We start from the raw sequence: 27,764 nt of genomic DNA on the forward strand, positions 1-27,764 counted from the left end.
CTTTTTGCATGTTTTTACCTTTTGGATGCTTTCTTTACGGACTCTCTGACCACCATCATGTGCTTGTACTTTGAGTTTAATTAATTTTTCCTAAAAAACAAACACACATTAAGCAAAGTTGGCCATGAATTTGACGGATAAAAATATTGCTCTTAATTTTTTTTGTCCAGTTTTCCATTCCATTCCATTTTGATGTTTTTACAGATTTGTTCCTCACAGTCTTGTAAAGTGAAAATCTGACAGACATCAATCAACCCTGCAGTTTATATCACGCTCTATTATTGATATTACAACTGTACGTGGATATATTAACTGCTCGCTAATATCTTATATGATATAAATTACTGTGAAGCCATAACAGACTACAATATGAAACTAATCCATACTTTTTCCATTTTCCCTTTAAAATGAACTAAAGTGAACCACTAACCCACCAGTCTGATCATAAACGGCCACACAGTTGTGGTTGTGTTTTCTAATTATTCCATGCAGGCGAGTTTCGAACAGGATTCTGAATAATAATAATAATAATAATAATAATAATAATAATAATAATAATAATAATAATAATAATAATAATGTTGCCATAAATAATAATGTGACTTAGTTCATTATATAGAGCAGAGAAGAAGACAAAGAAGGAGGAGTAAAAGAAGATAGTACTTCTGTTTTAGGATGTTTAAAACTATACTCGTGAAACTGACCCGGGGACGTCACCGCTTTAATCCCAGAGCGGAGGGAAGACCTCACGTCTCGCACGTGGAGAAGAATATTAGGGGGGGAAATGGTTGTATGCGTACTGCTATCTCGAGACAGATTTACGAGGCGCAGTAAAAGGCAACGTGTCGGGGCAGGCTAAATCAATCTCTCTCTCTCCCTCTCATTGTCTCCCCTGTTTCTCTCACACACATCTCCCACTACTATTACTACTACTACTACTGCGACTACTGATATTATTATTATTATTATTATTATTATTATTATTATTATTATTATTATTATTATTATTATTATACATTTTCTCACCTAGAATATGTGAGCGATAAATCACATCTCGGCACTTTCATTTTCAGGCCATTATCCATCTTAACAAAAGATTTCTCTCTTTTTATTCAAAACTTAGTTAATCATTAACGACGAGGAAGAATCTACCTGTCTATCTACCATCACTGACCTAGAAAGCCCCAGGATCTCAAAGAACTCTTTTACAGTCTTTTCAAGTGCCGACTCTCAGTTCTACTGATAAATCTTAAACTAGCTATTTGAAGCTGGCGTGGATCGCGCGGTGTTGTGTTGTAATGCTGAGTATAAGTGAATTATTCGAGGAGTATAAATGTAAAATAATGCATGGGTCATTTTGTTCTCATGATATGAATGGATAAAGATGCAGATGAGTGAAAAATCCTCCGCCCGTCGCTTTTGGGACGTTTTGAAACGGTTTGGTGTTTTGCGGTAATGGCTTTGCATGCGGTTGTGCCAAGTTTACAGGACTGATTCTATGGCTGTTGTCAGGCCGGCCCAGGTCTTCGCTGCTGCTTATCTTAGCTGTTGTTTCAAACTGTGATTGCTATAATTTATGGCCGTCATTAAAGACGCCATCATCACCACGGCAAATGTTTGATTTCAATCTTGTTGTGGGTAAAAATCTCCGCGGTGCTGGCAGCGTATATTTAAAGGAGTATCTGCATGTTTTTAGTGCATCAGAAAGAAGAAATAAATACACGTCCAAGCAGGTCTGTCACTGTTAATAGTTTACAGCCACATTTGTTTCCTTTTGCCAATTATTTGGAGACGTGTCATGGGTAGATTGCATTTTTAAAAGCAAACTGGCCAGTTGCATTTCTGTACTGCACTTTTGAGAAAGCTACTCTTTGTTTGCCAATATTGCTCTTTTGTGTCACTTGAATAGAAATCGAAATATTTTTACCTTTCCCTGACGGTTTTGGTAAGTCCCTAAAAGAGGATCCTTTATGTTTTAATGGATGATTTTCTAAAAGCTCTTTAAAAGTCTCTCCATCGCCATGAGCGGAAAAATCAGCGCTTTCTTGAGGATCCCGAGGCCCATGCTTTGACCTTGAAGTGTTTCTTATTTGCTACTCAGCAGCTAGGTTAGCCTTCAGAGCCTCAACATTTTTTTTCTACTCCAAGTCTCTATTGTTCTGCTGGAGTCGGCTCGAGCTTTGGTAGCCCGCAATAGAAGGATTCCAACGTTCTATTGTTGCAGCTCAGTCGGCCTCATGGCGGGGGTTTTGTCAGTTCGCTGTTTCTTCATCTACTCTTTTCTTTCTTCCTCTGCGGTCTCTTTCTTTTTTTGTTTTGTTTTTGTGAGAGCTCTCTTCTCTTCTTTGCTACTTTACCGAACTCGAAATAAGTAATACAAATCTCATTCTAATCGAATTGCACTTCGCCACCGCACCAAAATCTTCTTAATGGGATTTAAAAAAGTAAGGTGAAGTTGGTTAATTGAGTCCAAGCAAAATATTTAATTCTGAATTTTATTATCCTATAGAGTTCGGAGAAAAGCCTGCCTTATATTTAGTTTTGGGTTTCCAGACGCCTAACAGGATGTCTGTCCTAATTATCAAACAAACAGATTTGAGGAAATTTGTTCTCACTGACACAGATGGCAGGTAGTCTTTGCTACCGTTAAATATTTAGTTTAGCTTCAAGACTGGAGTGAATATGACACCGAAACAAGAAAAATACCCCCCCCCAGCGCTGTGTATCTGATAAATTATTGCCGCCATCATCGGGTATTTCCTTTTTCTAGAAACACTGAAATATAGCACAGGCTCAAATGTAAGACGGAGCAACGGAAGGAATCCCGCTTCTTTGGTCGGCTGACGGCGAGCTGAGAAAGAGATGACAGTGAGCAATAACGAAGAACGAGTGTGAGGCGTGCAGTCATTTTTAAAAGACGAATTCATCTTTTATCGGCCCCTCTGTGTGTCTGTCCCAGGCCTCCACTGCTTTACCCTACACACGAACATCCTCCGACTGAAAAGTCAACACAAGTGTTTCCTTTTCTTCTTCTTCTTCTTTTTTTGACTTCATTTGGACTCCTGCATGCATGCATGCATCCACGGGCCCGTGTGGGTCCCACAAACGGAGAGAGCCCCCACCACCACTACCGCCAAACACCTCCCGCCCCGAACAACACATCACGTGATTCATTAAATAATTAATGCAGAGGTTGTAGAATAGATATGTTTTCGTCAGGAATATAACGGCGAGACGTGCCGCTGCTCTTGACGTAGAACTGTCCTTTCACCCCCCCCCCCCCCTCCAAAAAAAAAAAAAACAGCGGTGAAAGAGAGCGAGAAGAAAAAATAGAAAGAGAGGGGGAGAGAGGGGGAAAAGAGGAGACACCAAGAAACACCAACAGAGAGAGGGGGAGTGAGTGAGAGAGAGAGAGAGAGAGAGGGAGAGAGAGAGAGAGAGAGAGGGAAAGAGAAAAGATAGAGGGAGGCTGCAATAAAACAAATTTGGACGGGCGTGTATCTTGCGGGTCGTTGTGGACACCGTGAGTATTGCGGAAGGAAAGGAACTGCATGGGGGGAAACCACACTCCTTCCTCATCTTCTCCGCCGCTGCGCCGCCTTCTCCCGCATCCCTCTCTGTGAATCATAGGCTACTTTAACATCGTGGTAAATATTGCCCCCCAAATACTCGTCTTTCGCCGTGTGTTTTTTATGTCGTGCATGTTTCTGTCGTGTTGTTTACACATCACCCCCCACCTATCATCATCACCATCAGCCATTGTTTATGGGTTGTAGCGTGCAGCCGAGCAGCCTGAAAACCAGAGAGAGAGAGAGTGAGGGAGAGAGAGAGAGCGGTGCAATGCTAGCCGACGGCTGTTTATATTTTAAGAAACACTTGGATATTCTTCTCCATCTTTCGTCCATCACTTCATGTCTGCTTTTACATCTCTCTCTATCTGTCTGACTCTCTGTCCATTCCTCTCTCTCTCCCTCTCTCTTTCTCTCACCCTCTCCCTCCCTCTCTCTCTCGTTTCCCCCTCTCTCTCCCAGCTAGCTACTTCTCTTGATTTATTGTAAGGCTCGGTGTCAGCGTGCGGCCGGGGCTGCTGTTGTGTGTTTGTGAGGGAGCGCTGTTGTTTATGGCGCTGCCCACGATAAATCACGGTTTCCTGCGCTGTGTGTAAGACGGCTGGGGAAAATGACGGTCGATGGACCGACGGTACAGGGGAAAGAGGAAGGAGAGCAGGAAGAGTTCACGCCACGGCTGCGCCACTGGCTCCTCTTTCCCCTTCCTCCTCTTCCGGCTTAATTTCCACTTAATCTCTCTCGTCCTTCTCGGCCCCCATGCACGCCCCTGTGTTTTCTTTCTTTTTTATTCTTTTTTGTCCTTTAGCTTTGTTTTTTTACACTTTAATTATTACTCCGGGCGTTTCGGGTTTTCCCGCTTCAGTATGACAGTATTTGGCTGTAGCTTTCAGGTCTTGAATTACTGAGACGACCAATTAACGAGAGATTTGTTTAAATTTGGCACACCGGGGCACGGCTCGGCCGGCATGAAATCTCATAAAAAAGACCAATGGGCCAGGAAAAGCTCATCTATCTAGCCGGGAGGCAGAAATGAATCCAAGTAACTCAGCCAAGGAATTCGGACTAAAGATGGAAATGACAAGGAAACCTTGTTGATCTTCATTAAGTCCCTGGTTTGTAAATGAAATGCAATCATTAGGCTGCTTTCTGCACTGAAACAGGCTTTGCAGTGAAGATGGACTTTTTACGTACCAACAAACCTAACTGCATCTTATTGTACATTTTAAATTATCTACTGTTAGGCGCTATGTGGCATCAACTTTAACTTAATGCAACAAATAAAGTTTTGTTTCTCCTTATTGCCCATTTTCTGTGGATGCCCGTCGGAATGGAGCTGTTCGCCATTACACATGTCAGAGCTCAGTGTCTCTGCTTTGGCTCAAATCCTCCACCGTGAGTCAGAGCTTCTAATGTGGTGAGCAAAATAAGATGCAGACATGGGAGGACCTTCCTCTCTATTTCCCCATCCATGTTTATATTCACACGTGTCTGCTATTAAGCTGGGTGCATTTCGTGTGCCCTCTTGTAATGGAAAGTCAGACACTATGAGATGTTCCATTTTTTTGTCGTTGCCATTGCCAGTAGGTGTGTGTGTGTGTGTGTGTGTGTGTGTGTGTGTGTGTGTGTGTGTGTGTGTGTGTGTGTGTGTGTGTGAGAGAGAGAGAGAGAGAGAGAGAGAGAGAGAGAGAGACAGTGTACTAGGCTTGCTGCGTTGTTTTGGTGTGATACATTTGCAGCATTGCAAACAATGAACTGCAAGACTGTTTTACAGATTTTAGTGTTATTAATATTATTAATATTTTTATTACAAATTACAAAACAATAGGGTTGGTATTGGAACTGATGGATGTGCCCCTCGAATCGTTTTACAATTAAGGCCGGGCCCCTTTGCAGCATGGTCCTCTCTCTCCTTCAGTAGTCTCGTTCCCCGCTTGGCCATCAGCAGCAGTGTAAACCTTAGCTTAACCAAATTAGAGCTTCTCCGCCGGCCTCCCATCACATAATAACGACAGCAGCAACAAAAGGCGGCGCTTTTCAAGATGTGTATTCCTGCTCTCCGCAGCCCTGTCAAAAACAATATCTCGCCTCATTTCTGTAGACAGAAAAGGGGGTGGATTGTGGCACCAACCCCCAATACCCCCCCCCTCCCCCCCCCCCCCCCCCCCACACACACACACACATGTATTTAGATGACGATGCAGCATTGAAATAGTGCTTGAAATATTTTATCTTATTTTATCTCAGCCATGTGTCCACAGCTAAGTATGTTTGGTATGACAAGATAGTTCCAGCTCAGACTCATCTGAAATAATTGAAATGTTTGAAACGGTCCTGAGAAATGATATTGCGCCCTGTCTGACATCCATTCAAGCTGCTGCTGTTATCCACGTTTAACTTCTCTGAGACCGAACTGTGTTCACTCGGTCCGGTATTTATGTAGCCTTATGTTCTGTAATACAAATGTGGAAAGAAATTAATATTAGGCATTAATGTGTTACTGAGGCGTGCCTTCTATTGAAAGACCACAAATAACTGACGCTGAAATTAATGTTTACACCGAAGCCCGCTGCAGGGCAATTGTAATACTGGCAGCTCGTTTTAGCAGAGAATAAAAGAGGCAGCTAAAATGCTATTGGAATAAAAAATAAGCATTTGTTCACGGTTTGCTTTCCACTCTATAATTACAATGGTCAGAAAAGTAAAGACAATATTTGATCATATTATGTTAACTATTAACTGTCTTTTTTGTCCAATTAACCAAATGTGAAATACCTATGCACGGAGAGTCCGCAACTGTACAAAAGATGTTCAACAGATGTTCAAAGCTAACGTTATCATATTACAGTACATGTTTCAATATCACTGGTGTTGTCGATCGCGGTTTTTGTGATACGCGTATTATTTCTCATTAAGAGCAGTTTGTCGAAGTACCTTCCTTTTCGTCCTTTATCGGTGCATTGCTTGTTTTCTTGTGTTGCTCTTACGTCCTACGTTTCTGTTAACATTCACTGTGATTGAAGCATCCTTTTATTGCACATGTTCATAGACAAGGTACAATCCTACGCATCTTAAAGAGAAGCAAAAGCAAGTAGGCACAAGACACAAGACCTCACACAAGGCATCTGCCCACTCATTGCTGAGACTGGCAGCCATATTGACTGCTTCACTGTTCTTTTTCCCTAGCAGGAAATATTTTCAGTCCTGGGAGCGACCAATCTGAAAAGAGTGAATCATTCTTTTAAAAATTGTATTTAAAATATTTAGTTCAGTTTTAACGCCCTCTCTATTTACACACAAGCTAGAGATATAGTAGCCACATATTAACGCAATAAAATGACATGTAACCTTTGTGCGGCACATACATCCGTATAGAGACAGTGCGATTTTGTGAAATTATACATATGTATGTTACATAGCAAAATGTTTTTGTTGTGACCACATTTAAAAAAATAATCATAAAGTGTATTTAAAATACTCTGTTCATGCAAATGAAATCCAAATGAAGAAGCAGCACTGACGAACTGAACAGTCCTCAAAATGTGTCCCACTTCTAGCAGAAGACTGGTGCCTAAAGTTAAACTGATTTCTTTTTTACATTTTTAATTGTATTTTCCAATACATCGTGCTCAATAGTCGCTTGCAGAAAATCTCAGTTTAATTGCCTGCTAGCGGGTAAAGCGAAAAACAAGGGAAAAAAACGAAACGAAAATGGAAATGGAAAGACAGAGAAGAGTAGGGTTTCCTCGAAAACAGTCAAAACATAAATCCGAGGACTACTCGGCCTCATAAATCTGCAGCTGATGGACGTTAACGAGGGAGAGATTTAGCGTGGGAAAAATAATGTTTACAAAAACCGGTTACATTCTTTTAAAGGACCCCTAACATGAAAGATTTATTACAGTACAGACACACAATTAACCAATGTAAGCACGACGATATCTCATTATTATTATTATTATTATTATTATTATTATTATTATTAATAATAATAATAATAATAAACCGAAAGCCCCATATCTCTTACTGGCCGGAGTTAACCACTCTCACGCTCCGCGCGCCAGGTACTTCCAGAGCTCTTTCTTGCGCGGAGACGATTACCCGTTTGAAAATAAATCAGTAAGAATCCTTCTGCTAATTTATAAACGTCTGCGTGAAGGTAGTGATTCGAAGCTTGTGAAAAATGAGACGCTGAAATCGTATCCAAAACCCGAGAGCTCCATTTTTTTCTCTCCCTTCATCACCCATTTGAACCGGGCCGGAGAGCCAGCACAAGCGCGATAAGACAGCCCGAGCTGCTGAGGCGGAAATGTTTCCACCAGGAGTGGAGGGAGAGAGCAGGCGCGAACTGATTTCCTTTCTCCGTTCTCTTTCTTCTATCATAACAGAAAACTAAAAATACCGGCTTTACTTTTGTGTAATTGAACTTGTCTCTCATGTACTCATTCGCGCGCTCTCTCTCTTTATCTCTCATTGTGTGTGTAGAGGGCATGTTTACAAGCGTGGGCAGATGACACACGTACCTTTTACAAGCGTGAATTTGTGTCTGTGGTGGTGGTGGTGGTGGTGGTGGTGGGGGGGGGGGGCAAGTGCATCTGTTTGTATCGGCGCAAGTAAAGATAAACAGGACTTAAAATCCACACGTGCAAAGTAGATTAGAATACTGTTGCTATAGCGCTTCATATCTAGTCACCGTTTGTATATCACATCAACATCATAGATTTGAACACATATATATCTCTTGGTTGCGTGGTTGTATGCAACTTTTGAACCTTAACATTAATAATGAATACATCGGAGATCTTAAAGTAATTGCGCATAGGCTAAAATCGCCCACTAATTGTGTAAAACCAAGCGAGGTGGAAATGGCTCCCCTCTGTGAACGCGCAGGTCAAATCACAGCGGAATTTCTGCTCTCTCGGCCTCCTTCTCCCTCTTCTTCTCCTCTGATCGCGCTCAGTTTGACGCCATGTAATAACCAACATCTGGCCTTTGCGCAGGCAGTATGAACAGGCAGGTTACGGTGAACCTCGCTAACCCTTCTGGTGCACCTTAACCACACTCCCTTATTGGACAGGAACAAAACCAGAACTCCCTTTTCTCCCTCCCAGATTCCCCAGGTTGTCTAGGTTGTCAGACTGCAAACTGCTTCAGGAACAGTTCACAGTGTCAAGCCGTCTGTCCAGAAAAGCAGGGACCGCCGAGAGAAGAGATTATATTCCAGCGGTAACCAAAGAAGCAGTTACGACGCGCCTGAAGATACGTGTTTTAGGCTTAAACGTAGATTGCTTTGGTCTGCAGAGGTTTTAGCTCACCAAGGTTACTCATTGCTAGTAGTAGCAATAATAATAATAATAATAATAATAATAATAATAATAATAATAATAATAATAATAATAATAATAATAATAATAATAATAATAATAATGGTGAATTTGGTTAGCTTGCACCAAAGAGAGCGAGGGAAGATGAAGACGAAGATAGAGAATGGAAAAGGAGGACTGCGTGACCCTCTTTTTAGTTAAACGAAAGAGAAGGGAAGAAAGGGGAAGGAGCAGCGAAAAGCAGCCCAGGGAATACAGCGTCACCCTCAATCCAGGAAAGCTCTATCCGTTTTTATTCTGAAGTCCAGCTCAGAAAGAGGCCCACCGGAGCTCAGCAGTCTCCCAAACATTAGTGGGGTGGACAGTGTCAACTCGGACGACAAAACAGACAAACGTAAGCCCTGGATGTGGCTCTGACCAGGAACGTACCAGCCCGCTACAAGGGGAGTTTTACAGCAAAAGGCGGAGGGGGTGAGCGCGTGCATGCGGTGTGTCGTTTAGGATAAAGTCGCACCGCGAGCCCCAGACCAAGCGGGTTCCGTCAGCGTGCTTGCTGTAGGTAGGCTTGACTGCTGGAGATTTATAGCAGAGCCGCTCCAGATTTATGTCTTTTCCCAAACCGGTCATGCAAACGATTGGCGTCTCCTTTACGCCGTGTCACAGAAGCGCCATAATGAGCTCACCAGTGCTATAATAACAGGTAACGGTGCAGTTTAAACGTCGGCTTTAATTGGCATAAATAACGTTTTAGTGCCATTTTGGACTCCAACCTCTAGGAGCGACTGCTTGTATTTAAGTACAATTAATTAAAAGAAAATACGCCCAAGCCTTTCGGAGAGGATTCAGTGGTCATCCTAACTGTAGCTAGTGTGTCCGTCCGTGTCCAAAACAGACTGAAACCAGGAAAAAACCGAACACCAGGAGGATATCCATCTGGAAAGACACGCCAAGAGCGCAGGTAAGGTCTGTCGGGCTGCTTCTTGCTCAGTGTCCCCGTGCTTATTCCCGAGGCGTCCCCATTCCACACACTCCACCGCTCGACATGTCATTAATTATCTGTTGTGTGACCGCGGTCTCTCTCAAACTCGCACAGGCATCCATAGGGTGAAACCGCGTGCAAGCTCTATTGCTAGCCAACACTTTTTCTGTGCGCGCGTGCGTGTAGGCAGCTGAAGACAGATGCATCCGAATTGGTAACAGAAAATAGGACGAACTCTGTCTCTTACTTTCTCAACCTCCCTGCTCACTCGCCCCACATTTGGAAAGCAGTATGCCTGCTAGACTAAGTGAGGTGTTAGTATGTGCATGTTAGCGTGCGTGCGTGGGACAGAGAGAATGAGTCTCGGCGATTAGGGGCATGGCTGCTATGTATAAAGAAGGAAGATGCATGCTAGCCACGACGAAATTTGGGATAGTGTGACGATTGCTTACTCAAAAAATCAACCCCCATCTCACCCTTTGGCCCCACAAAAATATTAGCTCCAACCAATTTTAAACGAAATGGTTATCAATAGACGTCGAATTACAAATGCAACTATTGTAAAATAACTACAAACAGAAATCATTTGGTCTAATGCGTTGCCTTTCTCCTCCTTACACCAAGACGTGGGTCCATTTATTGAGTGATCACAAGGATATGAAAACACCATAAGCAAAACTGGATCACAATCAAATTATACAATGGCTGAGGTGAGAAATTAAGGTCCATAAAAAAGTGCATTAAATATAGATTTACCATACAACCATCAGTTCTTGAGCCCCTTAACACATTTATTGCGAAAGAACAAGATTTCAGAGTCAAAACTGTGACTTTATTCATTTATGTAGTCTCCATATTGTTTATGAACTGCAGATATAATAACTGCACTCATCCAAGGAAAACAGCCCACTAGTATACTATGCTATCATTATTATTATTATTATTATTATTATTATTATTATTAAAGAGAAACACTTAAAGGTTTGGTAACTATAAGAAGAGCTATTCCTGAGAGCTCACATCCACCAGTCTGGAAAGGCAAAAGCAAAAGTGCTGTCTTCTGTTGTTTCTAAGAAAGCAGTTATTTCAAAAATCCTAGCTTGTTTGTTCTTGTGTATTTTTACATCTAATGTCAACTGATATATATGATTTTAATCAAGTTTAAAAAACGGCCATATTCTAAAATGCTGAACATATCAAATACTCCCACCCTGTATCATCCAGGCTAAATCTGAGTTGCTTATGCCATCTCGTGTAACAGTGGTTAGATCCTCTGGACTTACCTTGAAGTATTTTGCTAAGTATAGAGGTATATAGATTTAAAAGTTATGAAAACCCACAGCAAGTCTAGCACAGCTGTGATTTAATCGATTTCCTCGTGTATCACTGACAAAGTATGGGCAGAATACCAATCATAGTAAAATAGTAGGGGCAAGAACAACTAACACTGTTGCTGTGTATAAAGCCTGACAGGTCTGGCTGAGATCCATAAAGCTGCTTTCTCCCGCTGTAACACACTACTGTCTGCTGCTAGGCCAAGTGGCCCGATTATATTACAGTCACTGGCTTCTTTTTCTGAAACTTGCATCATAAGAGGACCATGTTGTCAGGAAATGGATGCAGGCCTTTTATAGTGGTGCAGGTTGTTCAACATTCAGTGTAATGAGGCCTCAGAGCTATATAATAACAACTTAGGAAAATCCATTTTGAAAGCCCTGCCAAACCACAAATTACTATAGACACATATCACTGAATGCTTCTGTCCCTAGATGGACTAACTCTCAAATGCAGAAAATGATTGTTTTTGACCAACAGGCAGCCACAATGGCTGCATGTCCAGAAAACCTACATACCAACAATGACAAATTCTACAAAAAACATGGTCAAACGAGACCTTACGTTTATTCTCCTCTGATCCATAATAATACACCAAATCTAATGGAACTCTACAAGTGGCAGCATTCTATTCTGCATTAATAAATAATCTATGTCAAAGTGAGTTAAATATTGATGCGGTACAAAACTCTGTGATGTCATTATTTTTGGTCTTCAGCATATGATCCAGAAAGAACCGACTGTGTAATCCCACTACCACCATTATCCCCACCCACCACCCACCCATCACTATTTATGGTGGGTCTTGTATGTCTTGTATACATACATACCTGCATGTCACTACCTGTAACAGGTTTCCGCAGTGCACAATACTGACCAATATAATCACCATCTATGCGTCTGTCTTAGATGTGAATAAAGAAATATTAAAAATAAAATATAACCAGCTTCCACCTATTAGACATATGAATCAAAATGAAAGCGTTACAAATTACAGACTGACTCAAATTTTAGGTCACTTTTGAAATCTATTACATTTGAATGTAATATTTACAGATAAACAATTTCATTTTAATATGCAGTATTTATATTATATGGTGTTTGATTATGAATTTAGATAAAAGTCAGGAAGTCTACACATCTAAAAGTAATGCTTAATTACAATGTAAGAAGTGGCGTTTAATATGCTCAGTAGCCCGCACCACTATTAGTAATGTATGTCCTTTCCTTCCCCATGAGTAACATTTACAGTGTAATTGCTTTATAACTGCCAGGTTTTATTCCCTCGTACCTACAGTCTACATACTGTTAAGAGCAATTTGATATTTATAGGTATACGTGAAATCTTACATTTAAAAAAAAATATTTGGAAAATCTTGGAAATTTTTGAGACATTGCTGACTGTATCATTAACTGCCAGCTTTTTCCTATGCGATGAGCTTTTGTTCAATATTACACATTTAGGTAAAAAGGTAATTAGCTAACCATTGACTTTGTGAATACTACCTGCCACTCCCCCACCCCCAACAGACACACACACACTTGCATGGGAGGTCACATCCATCCCTGTTCAACCTATGCCTGACAGGCTTGGTGAGCTTGGCACTTTTCATGGCCCAGGAGCAGAAAGAACAATTCGACCCCCACATCATACCTTCTGGTAAACCCCAAGAACCCCCCTTCCCCTTCTTTCCTTCTCCTAGTGTCAGGGCTTTCTTTTAGTTTGAGGTCAAAGATTAGCATCTCTGATAAAGATTAACTCCGTGTCAAAGGAAGGCGTTGATGGTATGAGTTTCTGATTTAGGACTCTTAGTGAAATGGGGTTAGTTCTTTGGGAAGTTGTGCGACCCTGCCTGGAGCAGTAAAGGAGAGTAACACTGGGCTAAAATGATATACAAGTAGCTAAGTGTAGAAAAGAAAAAAATCATACAATGAAAGGGTATAAGGGATGTAAGAACTTGTTAAGCTCAGCTCTTGTTGTTGGATATGTTTGTGCATAATCCCTGTTTGAATTTGAGGGGCCATGAAGCAGAAAGCAGCTTCAGCAGAAGCACGTGGTTTACATAGAGTTCAAACAGGTCTTTTGTACACAGGACGAGTTAATGCCTCAGTTATGTGTCTACAGCAACAGACATTAAGTAGGTTTATTCAGATTTCACAATCCTGAATGACAAGAAAGTATTCACTAGGTGAATAGCATACCAGCAAAGATGTGAACTAATATTTTTTAGTTCACATAAAAAACACTTTTTACAAATTTGGCTGTACACACCTATGGAGGTTTAGCGTTTTCTCACAGAGTGGCTTGTGGTTGTAAACCTTACTAATAAAACAACAACACCAAAGATATGAATTAGTAATTTTCCACATGGCACAGTTACACAAACATGCTCCTTGGCTGAGATGTTTAAAAAAAATGCTTGTTCATGCACTTGAATTGTTTGAATTTGATTAATTTAACTTTCCAGGCATTTTGTTTTTGCATTAAATTTAGAATGGAATATGGGAAACAAACCAAAAGTCCTTTCACCCCCTCTGAGACCCACTCCTTAGTTAAACAAACTGGAAGCAGATGAACATGTAAGACTTCTCTCTCTCTCTCTCTCTCTGTTTCTTTCCCTGGTGCATATCTGCCCTCTGAAAAATGGTGTTGAAAGTGGTATGTCATCTGCAAGAGGGGAGGAGATGAAATGTGTTGCAGTGCTAGGTTTGTTGTTGTGTCTGTGATGTCGGTATCAATGCTGCATGGCTGTTCGAGCTCATTACACTTGAAGAAACTCTGCAAATAGACTTGATGAAAAAGTCTTTTTTGGACACAAAGAGTATGGACATTGACTGATCTCTGAGGAAGGTGGTGGTGATGGCAGTGGGTGTCCTTATGGACATGGAAGTATCCCAGAGTGTAACAGGTATTCCATCTGTTCTAGAGAAAGGTGCGTGTCATTGTGATAAAACGTATTTTTATTCAACAAAGCATGTGTGAAATTTAAAAACTGACTAATTTTGGGTTTATTGTGGAAATAATGTTTTGAACTTTGAATCTTTTAGAGTAAAATGAGCAAACATGGAAGAAAATCAGATATAAATTAATTCCGACAAACAGTAAATCATTATGTGACATCAGAATGCCAAAATTCTGATGTTAATATTTTCATCTTAGAAAGCATGAACTAGCAGCTTCTCTTCTGTGACTCCATTTGCTATCTAAATAAAATGCTAACCACTGTGATCATTTGAAAAGAATGCAAGTGGCCGGAAGCCCGCTGAAGTTGCACATGATGTCAAATCCAGAAAGTGGATGCACACGGGGGATGTGCTCAGCAGATCTGCTTAAACAAGCCTTAAACAAGCTATCTATAGCTTGTTTAAGGTAAGGTCAGATTGTTTTAAAGTTCTTAGGTACCTCGTCATGGAAAGCTCCACAAAAGAGTTACCGGCAGAGTTATCTGACATCATAGACAGAGATTATTTAAAACCTCACAGCTGACACCAAACACTGACAAAGAAAAAAAAAATCATTGCGATGTGGTTAAATAGATAAATATCAAGCTAGTTTGAATAATTATAGAAACAGGTGGGTTGCAGGCATATTATCAATGACATTCTAACTAAAATAAATTTGCCAGTGCCAGTATGGAAATGCTGTTTAAATAACTGCTGCTGACTGAAGACCTATACTTTAAAAGTCTACTGACTTATTGAGTCTGCCTCGACTGCTCATGCTTGCAACTTAAAATAAAGCTGAGTGCTAACGGTTATCAGAGTCTGAGTCAGTGTTCAAAGCAGAAACTGGAATTCTAGTTGTGACCAGTTGGTTGATCATTGCAGAGCTTATCCATTGCTGCTCCAGGGTCAAAGGTCACTTTTAGAAAGCTGTTATCCAATATGTCACTGTATGAGTGCTTCAGCGAGAGCTTTCAGCTTTTCCTGTTAGGCACAGGATTGAAAAAATATAGCAAGGTGTGATGTGTTTCAGTTGTGTTTGAATCATGTCCGAGGTCAGAGGAAAACAAGCACTAAGGAAATTGCAGCAGAAAAAGAAAAAGATTTTTTATGTCCAACTAATCTCACTAAACGTGTATCTCTAAAGACTCAGTGTGTGCATATGTTTTCTGAAAAAAAAACTCTGTGTGTGTGTGTGTGTGTGTGTGTGTGTGTGTGTGTGTAAGTTTGGGGGAGTGGGGTGGGGGGGGGGGGGCAAGACTGGTCTGGTGATTTCACCGCCAGACCCGGCAGAGATAAGAAGAGAAAGCCGAAAAGCACGAAACTTTTTGCACACCGCGAAACTTTGAAGCCTAGCAGTGAGCAGCATCAGGTCCCATAAACCCTCTCAGCCTTAAAAAAAAAAAACCATCTTCGTAAAAAGTAGTAGACCTGTTAGCTGTAGGATGCAATGGAGTCTCAGAAAAACAAATGCCTTCGTTATCCTAATCCTTGAATGTTTACAGCCAACTATATGCTGCAGTATTGCTGTATTTATTAAAAAGAGAAAGAGAAAATCACACACTTGTTTCATTTCGCGCTCCTCCTTTCCTTTCCCTCTCTATGTCTCCATCTCCCTAGAGTCTAAAACCTGCTGTTCACATCCACTTCACATTCTGATAAATTATGGGCCAACAGCCTTTGTTGCACACCTTTTTCTGCTGCTTCTTTGTCGCTCCTTTTAAACTTTTACAGAGAAAAGCTTCCATCCATATTGTGGTATTTTGAGTCCTGGTTGCAGCCAGAACTCCCCTTCTCTCCCCCAGCCTCCTCTTCCTCTAAGAAAAAAAAAACCGCTCATCAGCTGTTCTGGGGGCTCTAGGGGCTCTGGAGGCGGCCTCCTGTCTTTGTCTCGGCGTACAGGCTAGCTGGCTAAGCTAGTCGGCCCTTGCATCACTTTCTGGGCAACTTTAGACTAGTCCACTCCTGCCTGCTCTGCGGCTGCAAAAATCAGACCGTAACCGGCGGGGCTGAGGGGGAAGGGGGCACACTGAGGAGACCCAGACTGAAGGAGCTGCAATGGGTATGCACAGTAGCCAGAGCGGTGCGTGAGTTCTTGGATGGAAACGATAAATAACTTTATAGCAGCAGGAGCGGTAGTAGCCTGGTGGTAGTAGTAGTAGTGATGTAGACTTGTGCGGGGAGGTCGGGGGATCCTTTGCGTTTGATTTATGTGTTTGGGTGAAGTTGTCAGGAGCAGAAGCAGAAGGAGAACGGCTCTGAGATTTTATTGCAGCACTTTAATAATAATAGCCAACAACATGGAATACACTTTTCATCCTGTGATCCACTTATATAATTATACGGTTCCGCTTTACGCAGTGTTTACGGCCCCGCGCAGCAGCAGATGGATATGTGTTTATCTGTGGACAGAGCTAGATGTGATCTCTTGCTGTGGGTCCTCAGCCCGGCAGTAAGACTGTCCACAGGACTGTCCAGGATGAGTGTTTTCTCACTCAGTGATGCTTGAGTTATTTATGGGCCGCGTGGATCAAACAGCTGTTTGCCTTATGGGGCCTGTTCTCATTTTGGTTCGCTCCTCTTTCTCTCTGTCTCTTTCTGTTTTTTTTCTCCCCCCTATTTTTTGCTTCTCTTAAGTCCCCGTTTGGTGCTTAACAGAATTTATGACTTTGGAAAGTTGTTTTTTTGTGTGGGTTTTTTTCGGATGTGTTCATTATTTATGAAGTTTATTTAACTTTTGAAGTTTTTAAACGAGACCCTGCATTAAATTCTAATGATCATTTTTAATAGCAAGAATCAGAATTTTGATGCAATCGGGGCATGCCTTTCGATTTCGATTGCAGTTTTTAGATTTCATATATATATATATATATATATATATATATATATATATATATATATATATATATATATATATATATATATAATTGTGTTAATCCGCGTGTGTGCTAACTGGAGCATTATTTCTGATGGGTAATTATGATTTACGCATACAGTTTAGCTATTTATGTATTTATTTATTGCACAAATCCTTCTAACCTAAACAAAGTCTATGTTTATATATTCTAGGCCATTGCTACAAATGAACAATTTCTAATGCATTCTATATATTCCATAACTCTATTCCCTACATAACTCATTTTGGTACGCTGACGGGATAAGCAAGATTATTATTGAATATGAAATCATGCGTGTTTTTGTTTGTTTGTTGTATTTATTTATTTTATTATTTTGAGGGAAAGAAGACAAATGTGTAATTGTGGTAACCAGACTCAATAACATCTCACACCCTCTAGCACAAAGGTCACTTTTAGAAAGGTGTTAGGCACAGCATTGCCTCGTTCTTTGTTGTTGTTGGTTTTTTGTTTTGTTTTTTGTTTTTGTTTTTGTTTGTTTGTTTCTTTTTTTTTTCTTTTTTTGTGTGTGAATTATTTAGGGTTTGAAGTCAAGCGGTTGCTGCTGACCCAACCATTCGATTCGAGTACAAGAGGTGACCCGCCTCTGTATCTGATTTTACCGAGATGTGTTTGATTGCATATGTCTTCTTTCTCTTTCCTACCCTTTTCCCATCCCCTCCGCATGCCCCTTTTCCCGCAATATACGTCAGTTCTTAGGAGCTTTCTGGAAGCCGTTTTCCTCCATTAAAACTTCAGGGGAAAATAGGAAATATTCCGGTAAGTTCGGACTTTTTTTGGCATTATTTGTCATGATGCAGCCTGCATTAGAACGAAGTCTGAAGTTTGTGCATGGGTGCTGTGTACACGCTAATAGAATTATAAGATGAGAAGACAGTGACGATTTTGCAACGTGGAAGGTGCATGACGGGTAGTTTTTCCTTTATTTTTAGACAATTAGGACGCTGCATATGTTGAAAAAAACAATATCCTGTGCATATTATATTGATGTGTAGAATGTATACTATTTCTACAGGAACTGATTTGTCTATTCGTAGTAGAAGTATTCTCTCTATAATTTAATTTATATCGTTTAAGCATAAATGCAGTTACATATATATGGAAAATATTTATGAAGTTGAAAGTGATTGTAATGTTGAAATTCTACGGGTGTGCGCGCGTGTACGTGTGTGAGTGATGTAATATCGTGTAATGACACGTGCTTATGTAATATAATCCTGAGGTGTGAAAGGAAGTGTATGATGGCCGCGGGTTATAGGCAGAAGCATCATTTGATAGACAGTTATTAAAACTGCATGTTGTAACTGCGGTAATGGCATTAATGCTACCACTGTTCATAGCCTATTAATACAGCTATATTTACATAACACAGCAATTAAAGTGACAGCGGCTGAATTAAATAGTTCACAGTTGGAGTCCTGTAAAAATCATTCTGCACTTGTGCACGATATTTTAACATTGGCATTTCTCAAATCGTTTGAAAAACAGAATCAAAGGGAATTCCTGTGTCATCCTCAGTGGCCTACATATCTATAGTCCCAAAGGAGAAAGAAAGTGGAAAAAGGAAAGAAGATTTCCATGGCGCAGGAAGGCACCGCGTTTTAGTTGTGAAACCCAATATCCGTGACTCAATCCGAAACATGCAGAGTCGATGCGCGTCTTCCATCCGAGAAAAACAGCCGTCCTCCACAAGCACTGGCGTGCTTTTGCAAGTCAGTGCATAGGTGTAATCCGTTCTGCTTATTTCTCCACATGCACGTCTCTCCCACACATGGAAAAAAAAAAGAAAGACAAAAAAGTAGCTGATTAGCTTTTTGGTTAATGTGTAATGAGGTTGGTTAGCAGATCCTTCAGTCCACACAAAGGCTGGTTTAAAGGAAAAGTTGCAGATGGACACATTTCAGGCTCCCACCTTCCACCTACACCGAGCTCATCCTCTCATTTCTGCTGCCCACAGCGAATGCTATCTGTTTTAAAGTCGGGCTGTTTACACACACACACACACACTGCTGGGTGCTAGAGAACTCATAAATCTTACGTAGCCATAAACGACAGGAGTAGCGTCCTGAATAATAAAAATAGAGGGAGCGGGGGAGAGTTAGAGAAGAGAATGTGTGTGTGTGTGTGTGTGTGTGTGTGTGTGTGTGTGTGTGTGTGTGTGTGTGTGTGTGTGTGTTGGGGGTGGGGGGTGAGGGGGCGTAATGACAACATCATAGGACACCCCTCATATTTTCATTTCCATTTAGGTCTCTCTCTTTCACCCCTCTCTTGGTTATTATTTTTAAGCCCACTTCAGTTTTCTTTCTTTAAGTGTTGTTGCACTGCTGCTTCATCTTCCACCTCGGTGCTTTCAAGTCAAAACGCAAGACTCTTTAAATGCTTTCTTTAAAACCCTGTTAGTGAAGCTTTAAAACCAAATTGATCACATACAATCTTTTTTTGCTATAATGTTAGCGTAATGTGCACCTTCTATGTTAGTCTTGTCCCTCTCACTCTGTCCTCCGTTACATACGTCTTAAGTGACGTTTATGCGGCGAGGCAGCAGCAGAAATATTGAAAAGAAATTCTGAAAAAATCTTGAAAACTATTTATGATGAAGGAAATTTACATTTAAATGAATGCTAATATTTTATCCATACTTTAAAAGAGTCGGATTGATGTAAACAAAAACACATAGCAAAGTCATCCTGCCGAAAGAGAAAACTACAGGAGCTTAGCCCAGGAGCTTAAGCATTTTCCCCACAAACTTTGCATTTGTCGATGATATGTCCCAAGCAGTATTTTCAGATGAGGTCAGCAATTTTAATAAACCTTTTACTGTGAGCGACTGTCTTGTTTTATATGTTGACCTCACCACGTGATTTTTTTTTTTTTTTGCTTGTTGCCTCCTATAGACTTTAAAGTACACAGATGCTCTCTACAATTTCAAAAATAAATAATTAAAGCTAAATGTAATACCAGGTTAACTTTATAGACCATAAAATATAATTTATGATTAATAATGATACACATCGTTAGTGACACTGTTTGGACATTTACTAGTTAACCTGGGCCTGGTTAGAGAATGCCCACGTGGCCTATAGTAGCATATAGACAGCCTTTAAGTGGGATTTTTAAAACATCTAAAAAATACTTCTATACAAACCTCTAAAATATAGGTTTATTGAGAGTATTGCCTCAATACCCTCAAAAAAGTTCAATTTGTTAAAATATAAACTTTTAGGTTATATATAACCAATATAACAGGAAGTGAAAAGCACAAAAAAGTCAAAGACTTTATTAGAGTTAAAGTTATGGTGACACGTGGAAAAAACAATCTACATGTGTCTAGCCTGCTTGCATGGCTAGATCCAGCTCAATTAGCATAATTCTTGAGTGACGTTGACTTTTTGATGAGGGAATCATCTCGTCCAGCCGTCAATCTGGTTACTCCGTTCGTTACAGGGCCTGTGAGAGTCTCTGATACTGGGGCATATTTTCACCATCATAACGAGAATATCCAGGCTACTACCACAACCACAAAGAAGACTGTAGGCTGTAAACTGGTGCTGCTGCTAGCCGTGTGCAAGGCACACACCTATAGCCTACCTAAGACCGAAGCAAGGAGCACAGATCCGGGGCAGACGGGAATAATACCAGGGGAAAATGAGCCTCGGGGAGACTTAGAGAAGAAGAGCCGTAAGGAAATAAAAAACAAGAATAGAAAACTACCTAAAATAAGATGAAGTGACATTTTGTGGCGGACATACTCCTCTGTGGCTGTGTGAATGACTGGCCGGCCGTGTGAAGGACAGTGGCTAAAAGAGAAAGAAATTTGAGGCCATTGTTATCAGCCAGAAGCGGTGCAGGCAGCGCTGGCGCTGGGGTGGAGGGTGGGTGGGGTGGGGGGATGGGGGGAGGCGGGGGGTAGCAGGCATGCTCCCCGGTAAGCTCGTTCAGCTCATGCCCTAACTAGCCTGCCTGTAGCCTGCACCGAGCCCGTCTGTTAATTCTTCCCGCACACTGAGCCCCCGCCGATAGTCTTGGATCCCTCCGACTCTCTCATCCGCCAGTCGTTCATGCCACAAGGTGTCCTGTTCGCGCAGCCCGGTCTGCCGCTGCTGGGGCTTCAGGAGGTGTTGTTGAGGTGGTGGTCGCGAGCAGCCGTGCTAGTCTCGAGACAGCACCGGAGGAGTAGCGGGGTTTGCGGAGAGGAGAGAGGAGAGGAGGAGGAGGAGGAGGAGGAAGAAGAAGAGGAGAGCAAAACGGACGACCAAACGAGCGGATTTGTTATTTAATTATCTGTTATTGTTGATTACCAACTGAACGCGTGCGAGGACTAATCTATGATGCGGTGCTGTTGGGTCCGTGCCGGACTGGACTGGGATCACCGGTGCTAAGGCAGGTAAGGAACATCATCGGCGGGCAAGCAGGCCAGCCGGTCATGCGCGAGCTCAAACAACAAGCCAGAAATACATAGTGTGTTTGCTCGCTGTGCAGTTTGTGGACGCGGAGTGGCTGGCTCAGTGATTTATGGCCTGTATGACTTCAATCCCGGTTCAAGAAGAGTTCACAATGCTTTAAACTGCCGTAGCTACCCGCCACAAGCAACCCCCCTTTTTCTTTCGACCGTCCATCTCTGTCCTTTTCTGTTCAGCTTTTTCCGTCCTCATCTCTTCCACTACGCTTTCCACGCCTCTTCCTCACTTAAATTATATTTAGGAGCGATGGCCGGCTGTTTTTCTGTAATGGGTGATGCACTTTTCTCGTTCAATTTTTGTCCCTCCACAGGCTCCTGTTTTATTATCATTTGGGTATATGGGATGCATTGTAATTATTCCTAAAATATTTTGATGGTGTAATTTTAATCACACATGAATATTTAGCGCCTTTAGCGATTTCAGTCTAAAATGAGACCGTGAACATAGCAACAATAGCTCAGATATGGCCAATTCTTTATTGTTTGTCGTTTAGAGTCTGTATAATTGGCCTCTCTCTCTCTCTCTCTCTCTCTCTCTCTCTCTCTCTCTCTCTCTCTCTCTCTCTCTCTCTCTCTGTTAATGGGATAAAGAATACGTGGATTGTCCAAGTTAATGCATTCTCTCTGTCTCACTGTCTACATAGCTCTTCATGGCAGACGCCATTTGTAATTTTATATCCCAGGATAAAACACAGACACTGGACACCAAGGCCGACCCGCCTCCTCTCTACCCCCCCACACCACTTCTCTTCCCTCTCCCCCTCTCTATCTCCCTCTCTGTGTTGTTTTTGTTTGGGTGGCTGTTTCTCTGTCAGTGTAAGTGGATTATTCAGGCAGGCGTCTAGCAAAGTTGGTGATTGTATTAAGCTGTAGCACTACAAGCCAGGGGCAGAGACATTACGTGTCCCGTTTAATGGCGAAACAGCGATATGATTTAATAACATATTCCTCCTACACTCACTGCCATGCCCCCCCACTCCCCCCCACCCGCCTCCATCTTTCTCCCTCTGTCGTTGGGACTATTCCTTAGAGTAAATAATTAGGATTCCAGGTTGTCTACTAGAAAGATAAATGGGTGACATGTGTGACGTGCTGAGAGCCGGAGAAAGGCTGGACTATTTGATTTTGAGAAAAAAATGGGAACACATTTTAAAATAGTTGAAAAGTGAATTATATTATTTTAGCACAATTTTACCAATCTATAAAGTTATTGGTGACTGAACTGCGATTTCTTGGTTTTACTGGTAGAAGACAGATATCAATAAAACAAATTTGATGGTTTTTGTTGTTATCACGCTGATAGCATTACTATCTCCAATTCCTTCTTCTAGTATCTTAAGTTATGTTGGCGATATATCATTCAGGCCTGTTCTTTATATATACCGTGTGCAGAACCATCAGTAGGCTATATGAAGTAGACTTCGATACACACAATCCTATTTTCGGTGCAGCTTTCATGAAGCTCGGGCCTGGTATCTGTCATTCTAATGTATCGTCTTACCTTCGCACGTGCTTTAGCAAATTCTTTTCTTTTTGTTTTGTTTTTTTTTTAACCTTATTTTTTTCTATACATTTCTCCTAAACGAGATCCACTATAGCAGGACTAATACAAAAATATCTTCGACATTAGAGCGAAATAAAAGAGATGGCTAATAATAGTGAGCCGTTGTTGCAATATGGAGCCGGGAGCCAGGCTAAAATACTGGTAGGGTTAACTTGGAAAGCCCCAGTAGGCCTAGTTTTAGATGTAGCTAGTGCTAGCGCTGCTCAGCTTGTGTGTAATGGAAGAGCTGCTTCATCTCCTCTTTTCTGCGTCAGACAGTTTATCTCCACAGAAGCAACGAATGCCAGGTGTTCTCTCGTGTCTGTCAAGCCGGCCTTTTACGGCCACAGGCCACCAGCGGTGAGCGCAAGATACAGTGTGTGGAGGCTAACCCTGCTGTTTTTCCTTTCCTTTTTTCTCTCTTTCTCTCTTTTTAACTAAAGGCGCCGTGATTGAGCATTCTGACAGCTTAACCCTCATGGGTTGTTGACTAGTGAAATTTCTGCCGGGAGCCTCCTTTCTTTCTTGTCTTGTCTTGTCTTTTTTTTTTTTTTTTGCAAAAAACAATATAAATCGTATATTGTTGAGCGCAATTACATTTTATAATATGTTTCCATTTACTGTTTACCTCACGATAAATCAATCAATAAATCAGTAAATACATAAAACATTACTTGTATACTGAGATCCGAGTTCTAACCTATACTTCACCTTTTAAATACTTTTCGTCATCAGTAATATTTGTTACTTTTTTCTCCGTTTAAGATAGATAGATAGATAGATAGATAGATAGATTGATTCTTTTTTATGGGGGAAAAAACCCTGGTGAAACAAAAATCCTTTCCGCTTGGATTCCTGTGAGTGAAGACAAGTGAGGTAACAGCAGAGAGAACACAGTAAATCACAGGCGGAAAGTAGAGGTTGACAGAAATAGACTACCTACATCAGTCACAAAGGAAAATAGATATGGGCCGTGTCCACTGCCGCCATTACACATAAAATGTCGTTTTCAGCCCGAATAACAGCACACTTTTGATGGTAATTCTTTATTAGGAAAACTTCAAAAATAACGAATATCTCTGGAATGTATGGAAGAAGAACCAACATATCTTAAAATTTTATGATGATGGATTTTAATTTATTCTGTTTAAAAACAAATCTAAGTAAATTGCGTAATTTTCGTTGCATAAAAACAGAAAATAATTGGTTAAAATCATAAAAAAAAATAAAAGCCATTAATCTACAACTACAGATTAATGGCTGTTATTGATAATAACAAACTATAGCAGTAATAAAAACTGCAGTTAATTACAATTTAAACAGAAATTTGCAACATTAAATAACTGACCCACCCAGCAGTGTGTGTGTGTGTGTGTGTGTGTGTGTGTGTGTGTGTGTGTGTGTGTGTGTGTGTGTGCATTTGTACAAGAAAGGCTGTGCAATGAGATCAGAAGAGCGTCTGCAGGCTGTGCACTGGCCTCCAAAGGGAGGGGGATGGGGGCTGTGGAAAGAAAAGCAGTGGTTTCTATTCACGTCATGGTGCCTTTCATTCAAGGAAGATGGATTTATCTTTCTCATTTCTTTCTTTCTGTCTCTTCCTAACCTTTTAGGTCAGGTTGCAGGGGACCGTTGGAGAGACACCGTCACGTGACCCCCGGTACCAAATGGTCTTCCGGCAGTGGCTCTCAATAAGGACCGGAGCACAAGAAGACGCCGCCACTTCTCACAGAGATGCAGAAAACAACATACTACGACAACTCCTCAACACTTTTTGGTGGCTACTCATCCTACCCAGTGCAGGGGGCAGCAGTGGGAGCAGGAGCAGCCGCCAATGGCTTCGGGGGCTATGATGCCCCGGTCCCAGCGTCTCACCACCAGCCGATCTTCCAGTCGGCTACCCATCTGGATGTGGATTCATACCAGCGCTCTGCCTGCTCTTTACAGTCACTGGGCAGTAATGGTGGCCACCAGCAGCAGCAGCTAGCCAAGACCAAGGAGTTGAATGGCAGCTGCATGCGGCCCAGTCTGCCACCTGAGCACCACCCTGGCTCCCAAGTGTCCCCTCCACTTCCCCCCAACCCCAGCAACGGTAATACTGGGGCTCAGCAGCCAGGTGGCAGTACTGGGTCCTCCTCACTCTCTAAATCAGGCACCAATAAGTCATCTACTTCTTCCTCCTCTACATCATCTTCCACATCGTCTTCATCCTCTTCACTGCCGCCCAACCCAACCCTGGCCAAGCAGATTTTTCCCTGGATGAAAGAGTGTCGTCAGACGACTAAGCAGAAAAACTGTTCACCCAGCAACAACTCTGGCAATGGTGTGTTCCAATACACCTGTCTCTGTCGGTCTTTCTGTCTTTGCTTTGATTTCCCCCACAGTTACAGCACAGCCTACCTCTTTGTATCTCTCATTATTGCTTTCCCTGGCTCCCCCAGTCCTTCCTTTCCTCTTTCATTTTCCTTCCTCATTAGCATCTTTGTTCCTATTATCCCACATCCCTCTTTCCTCACCTCTCTTATCAACATCCTCTTTCCAGCATCAGATCCCCAGAGAATTTACAAGGTTTCTTAGGCTTTTATGGCAAGCCAGGTTCCCACAGGCACTAGCTGAGACAGGGACTAGTAGCCGCCTGTTCTGTTCTCTCTCTGTATCTGGTGACTGAGTTTATTGTAGTTCTAGTTAATTTTGGTAGTTAATAGTGTAGCTGGTAAGTGGAGTTTACTAAAGCCATTGATCTCTGAGTATTTTCAGTGACCAGTTCACTAACAGAATGGTTACGTAAGCTCCAGCTTTAGTTTGTTTCCATTAGTAAAAGACGCTAAAGGTCTAATGTAAAACTGTCTGGCCAATATTGAAAACTAAAAGAAGTGTTCAGTAAAATACATGAAAAGGGAGGAAAACCCATTTACTTCTATTAGCAGCAGAAAATCCATGTTCTGTGATGTGTCAAAAATGAAATGTTTGCATGCTATAGGGTTACGGTCAACACCAGTGATGAATTAGACTTAGCCCGTAGTTAAAATAAAGACTTGAAGCAGGAAGAAACAGCTGGCGTGGTTCTGTTAAGAGCAACTATACCTTTAAAAGTCAGGAAAGAAAAAGGTTGTATTTTGCTTTGTTTTGAATAGCAGACAGGTAAAAACAACATTGTGCAGTTTTACAGTCATATCCTGGAACTACTTCTTGATGAACAACAGTTGGAATTTGCATTGATCTTCTGGAACCTGTCAGGGATGGAGTTGTTAGGCTAGTCAAATTTCAATGACAAAATGTGAAGCAGTCATGAAAAAGCAATCTGTTTGTTCAGGTACATCGGCATAAATTGTAAACATTATGTTTTGAGACTTTGAAACTATATGTAATTATATGAAATATATTTAATTCCTGCAATACATCTTTACACTCTTTCAACAGAGAGAATGTATCACCTTGGCAGCCAAGACATTTTTTAGACCAAATGAATTATTTTTATTATCTAACTCTACAAAATTTGTACATAAATACAGAGAAAGTATTTTCTAATAACTAGATTAAATATTTGACAGTTTCGAAATTGATAGATAGAATTACAAGAATAACAAAAGGTATATTTATTCATATTTGACTGAACTGGAAAATTTTGCAGACATTCAGAGATGACAAATACCTGGTTTTACTGGGAATTAGTGTCAAATCTTAGGAAAAGAATAATAGTTAAGCGAGTTACATAAACCTTGTTGGCAGGCTATCTTGAGATGACTTTCTTATCAAGTAAGACTAAAAACTTCTCTAAAGACATCACTAAGGTAAAAATATAGTCTATCAACATGCTGCCACAAACCTGCAACCAGTAGCTTATACCTCTCTTCATTCTTCCACCTCCTCCTCCCTATCCTGCACTTCTTTCTCCTTTCATCACTCCATGAAAATGATTTGCTTTCCGATTGCTCGCCTTTCTTCCTTCTCCTCATTTTTGTTGCTCATTGAAAAGCCACTTTAAGTAGAAAGATATTAACAGGAAGAATTTAAATGTCATGTATGATAACAGATAAATAGATTTTCAAGGAGAGGGTGAGAGAATGATGAACAGACATTTGAAATGGAAGATATTAGCATCTGGATGATAAATTTGAATACCATCAGCATGTCTGATAACGGGAAAATAACACAGTCATTGAGGCAGACAGATATGTTATTTCATTTGGTGGTTATCATTCAGAAAAAATGAATATGAGTATGATAATCATATTCAAAAACATTTCAGCTGACCAGACAAAAAACTGAAAAGAGATTAGACTGTTTATCAATGAAAATTTCAAACAATCATTTAGAGAGTGTCACTGCTCCAGACTAGTTACTGCTCTCATCTTTCCATCTCTGTTTATAGAAATACGATAACAAAGAAAACATAATGAATGACTGGATCTAGGTTTCCTTAAACTGTACTGTATCAGCTGTTACTAATGAGAATGCACCGCTAGCACGCACATACAAACATTTATATCAGAGGCTGCTGTGCCACACGTGCACACAAGGATGAGAGAGGTTATGTTGTTTTGAGCAACTGTATAACATAATCAAAAACTCAAGATAGGAAAAAAAAGAGGTTGAAGCTATCGGATTATCCCGTGTTACTGTTTTAGTTTAACTATCAGGTACTACAGTTTTAAAAGCACAGGACTTCATTGCCATATGGAAAATTCTGAGCTAAAGAAAAT

The 27,764-nt window shown here is 41.0% G+C and overlaps 1 protein-coding gene across 6 annotated transcripts in view; it reads left to right on the forward strand.

Moving 5' to 3' along the window:
* The window catches only part of hoxb3a (homeobox B3a), a 108,619-nt gene that overhangs the window by 46,777 nt on the left and 34,078 nt on the right, over window positions 1–27,764 (forward strand). For 3 of the 6 annotated variants that reach the window (XM_086287840.1, XM_086287835.1, XM_086287836.1), the window contains exons 3-4: window positions 17,755–17,821; window positions 24,675–25,384. In XM_086287840.1, the coding sequence (XP_086143966.1) occupies window positions 24,796–25,384 (589 nt within the window). In that variant the 5' untranslated portion in view covers window positions 17,755–17,821; window positions 24,675–24,795. Of the gene's footprint in view, window positions 1–3,385; window positions 3,648–17,754; window positions 17,822–21,034; window positions 21,447–24,674; window positions 25,385–27,764 lie in introns of those variants that run through there. The other 3 variants (XM_086287837.1, XM_086287839.1, XM_086287838.1) reach the window with 3 other exon arrangements.

Source organism: Aulonocara sp. 'chitande type north' Nkhata Bay, linkage group LG4 (assembly GCF_057382095.1).
Source record: "Aulonocara sp. 'chitande type north' Nkhata Bay isolate Kocher_YH1m ecotype deep benthic linkage group LG4, A_spYH_male_GT1.1, whole genome shotgun sequence".
Classification (NCBI taxonomy): Eukaryota; Metazoa; Chordata; class Actinopteri; order Cichliformes; family Cichlidae; genus Aulonocara; species Aulonocara sp. 'chitande type north' Nkhata Bay.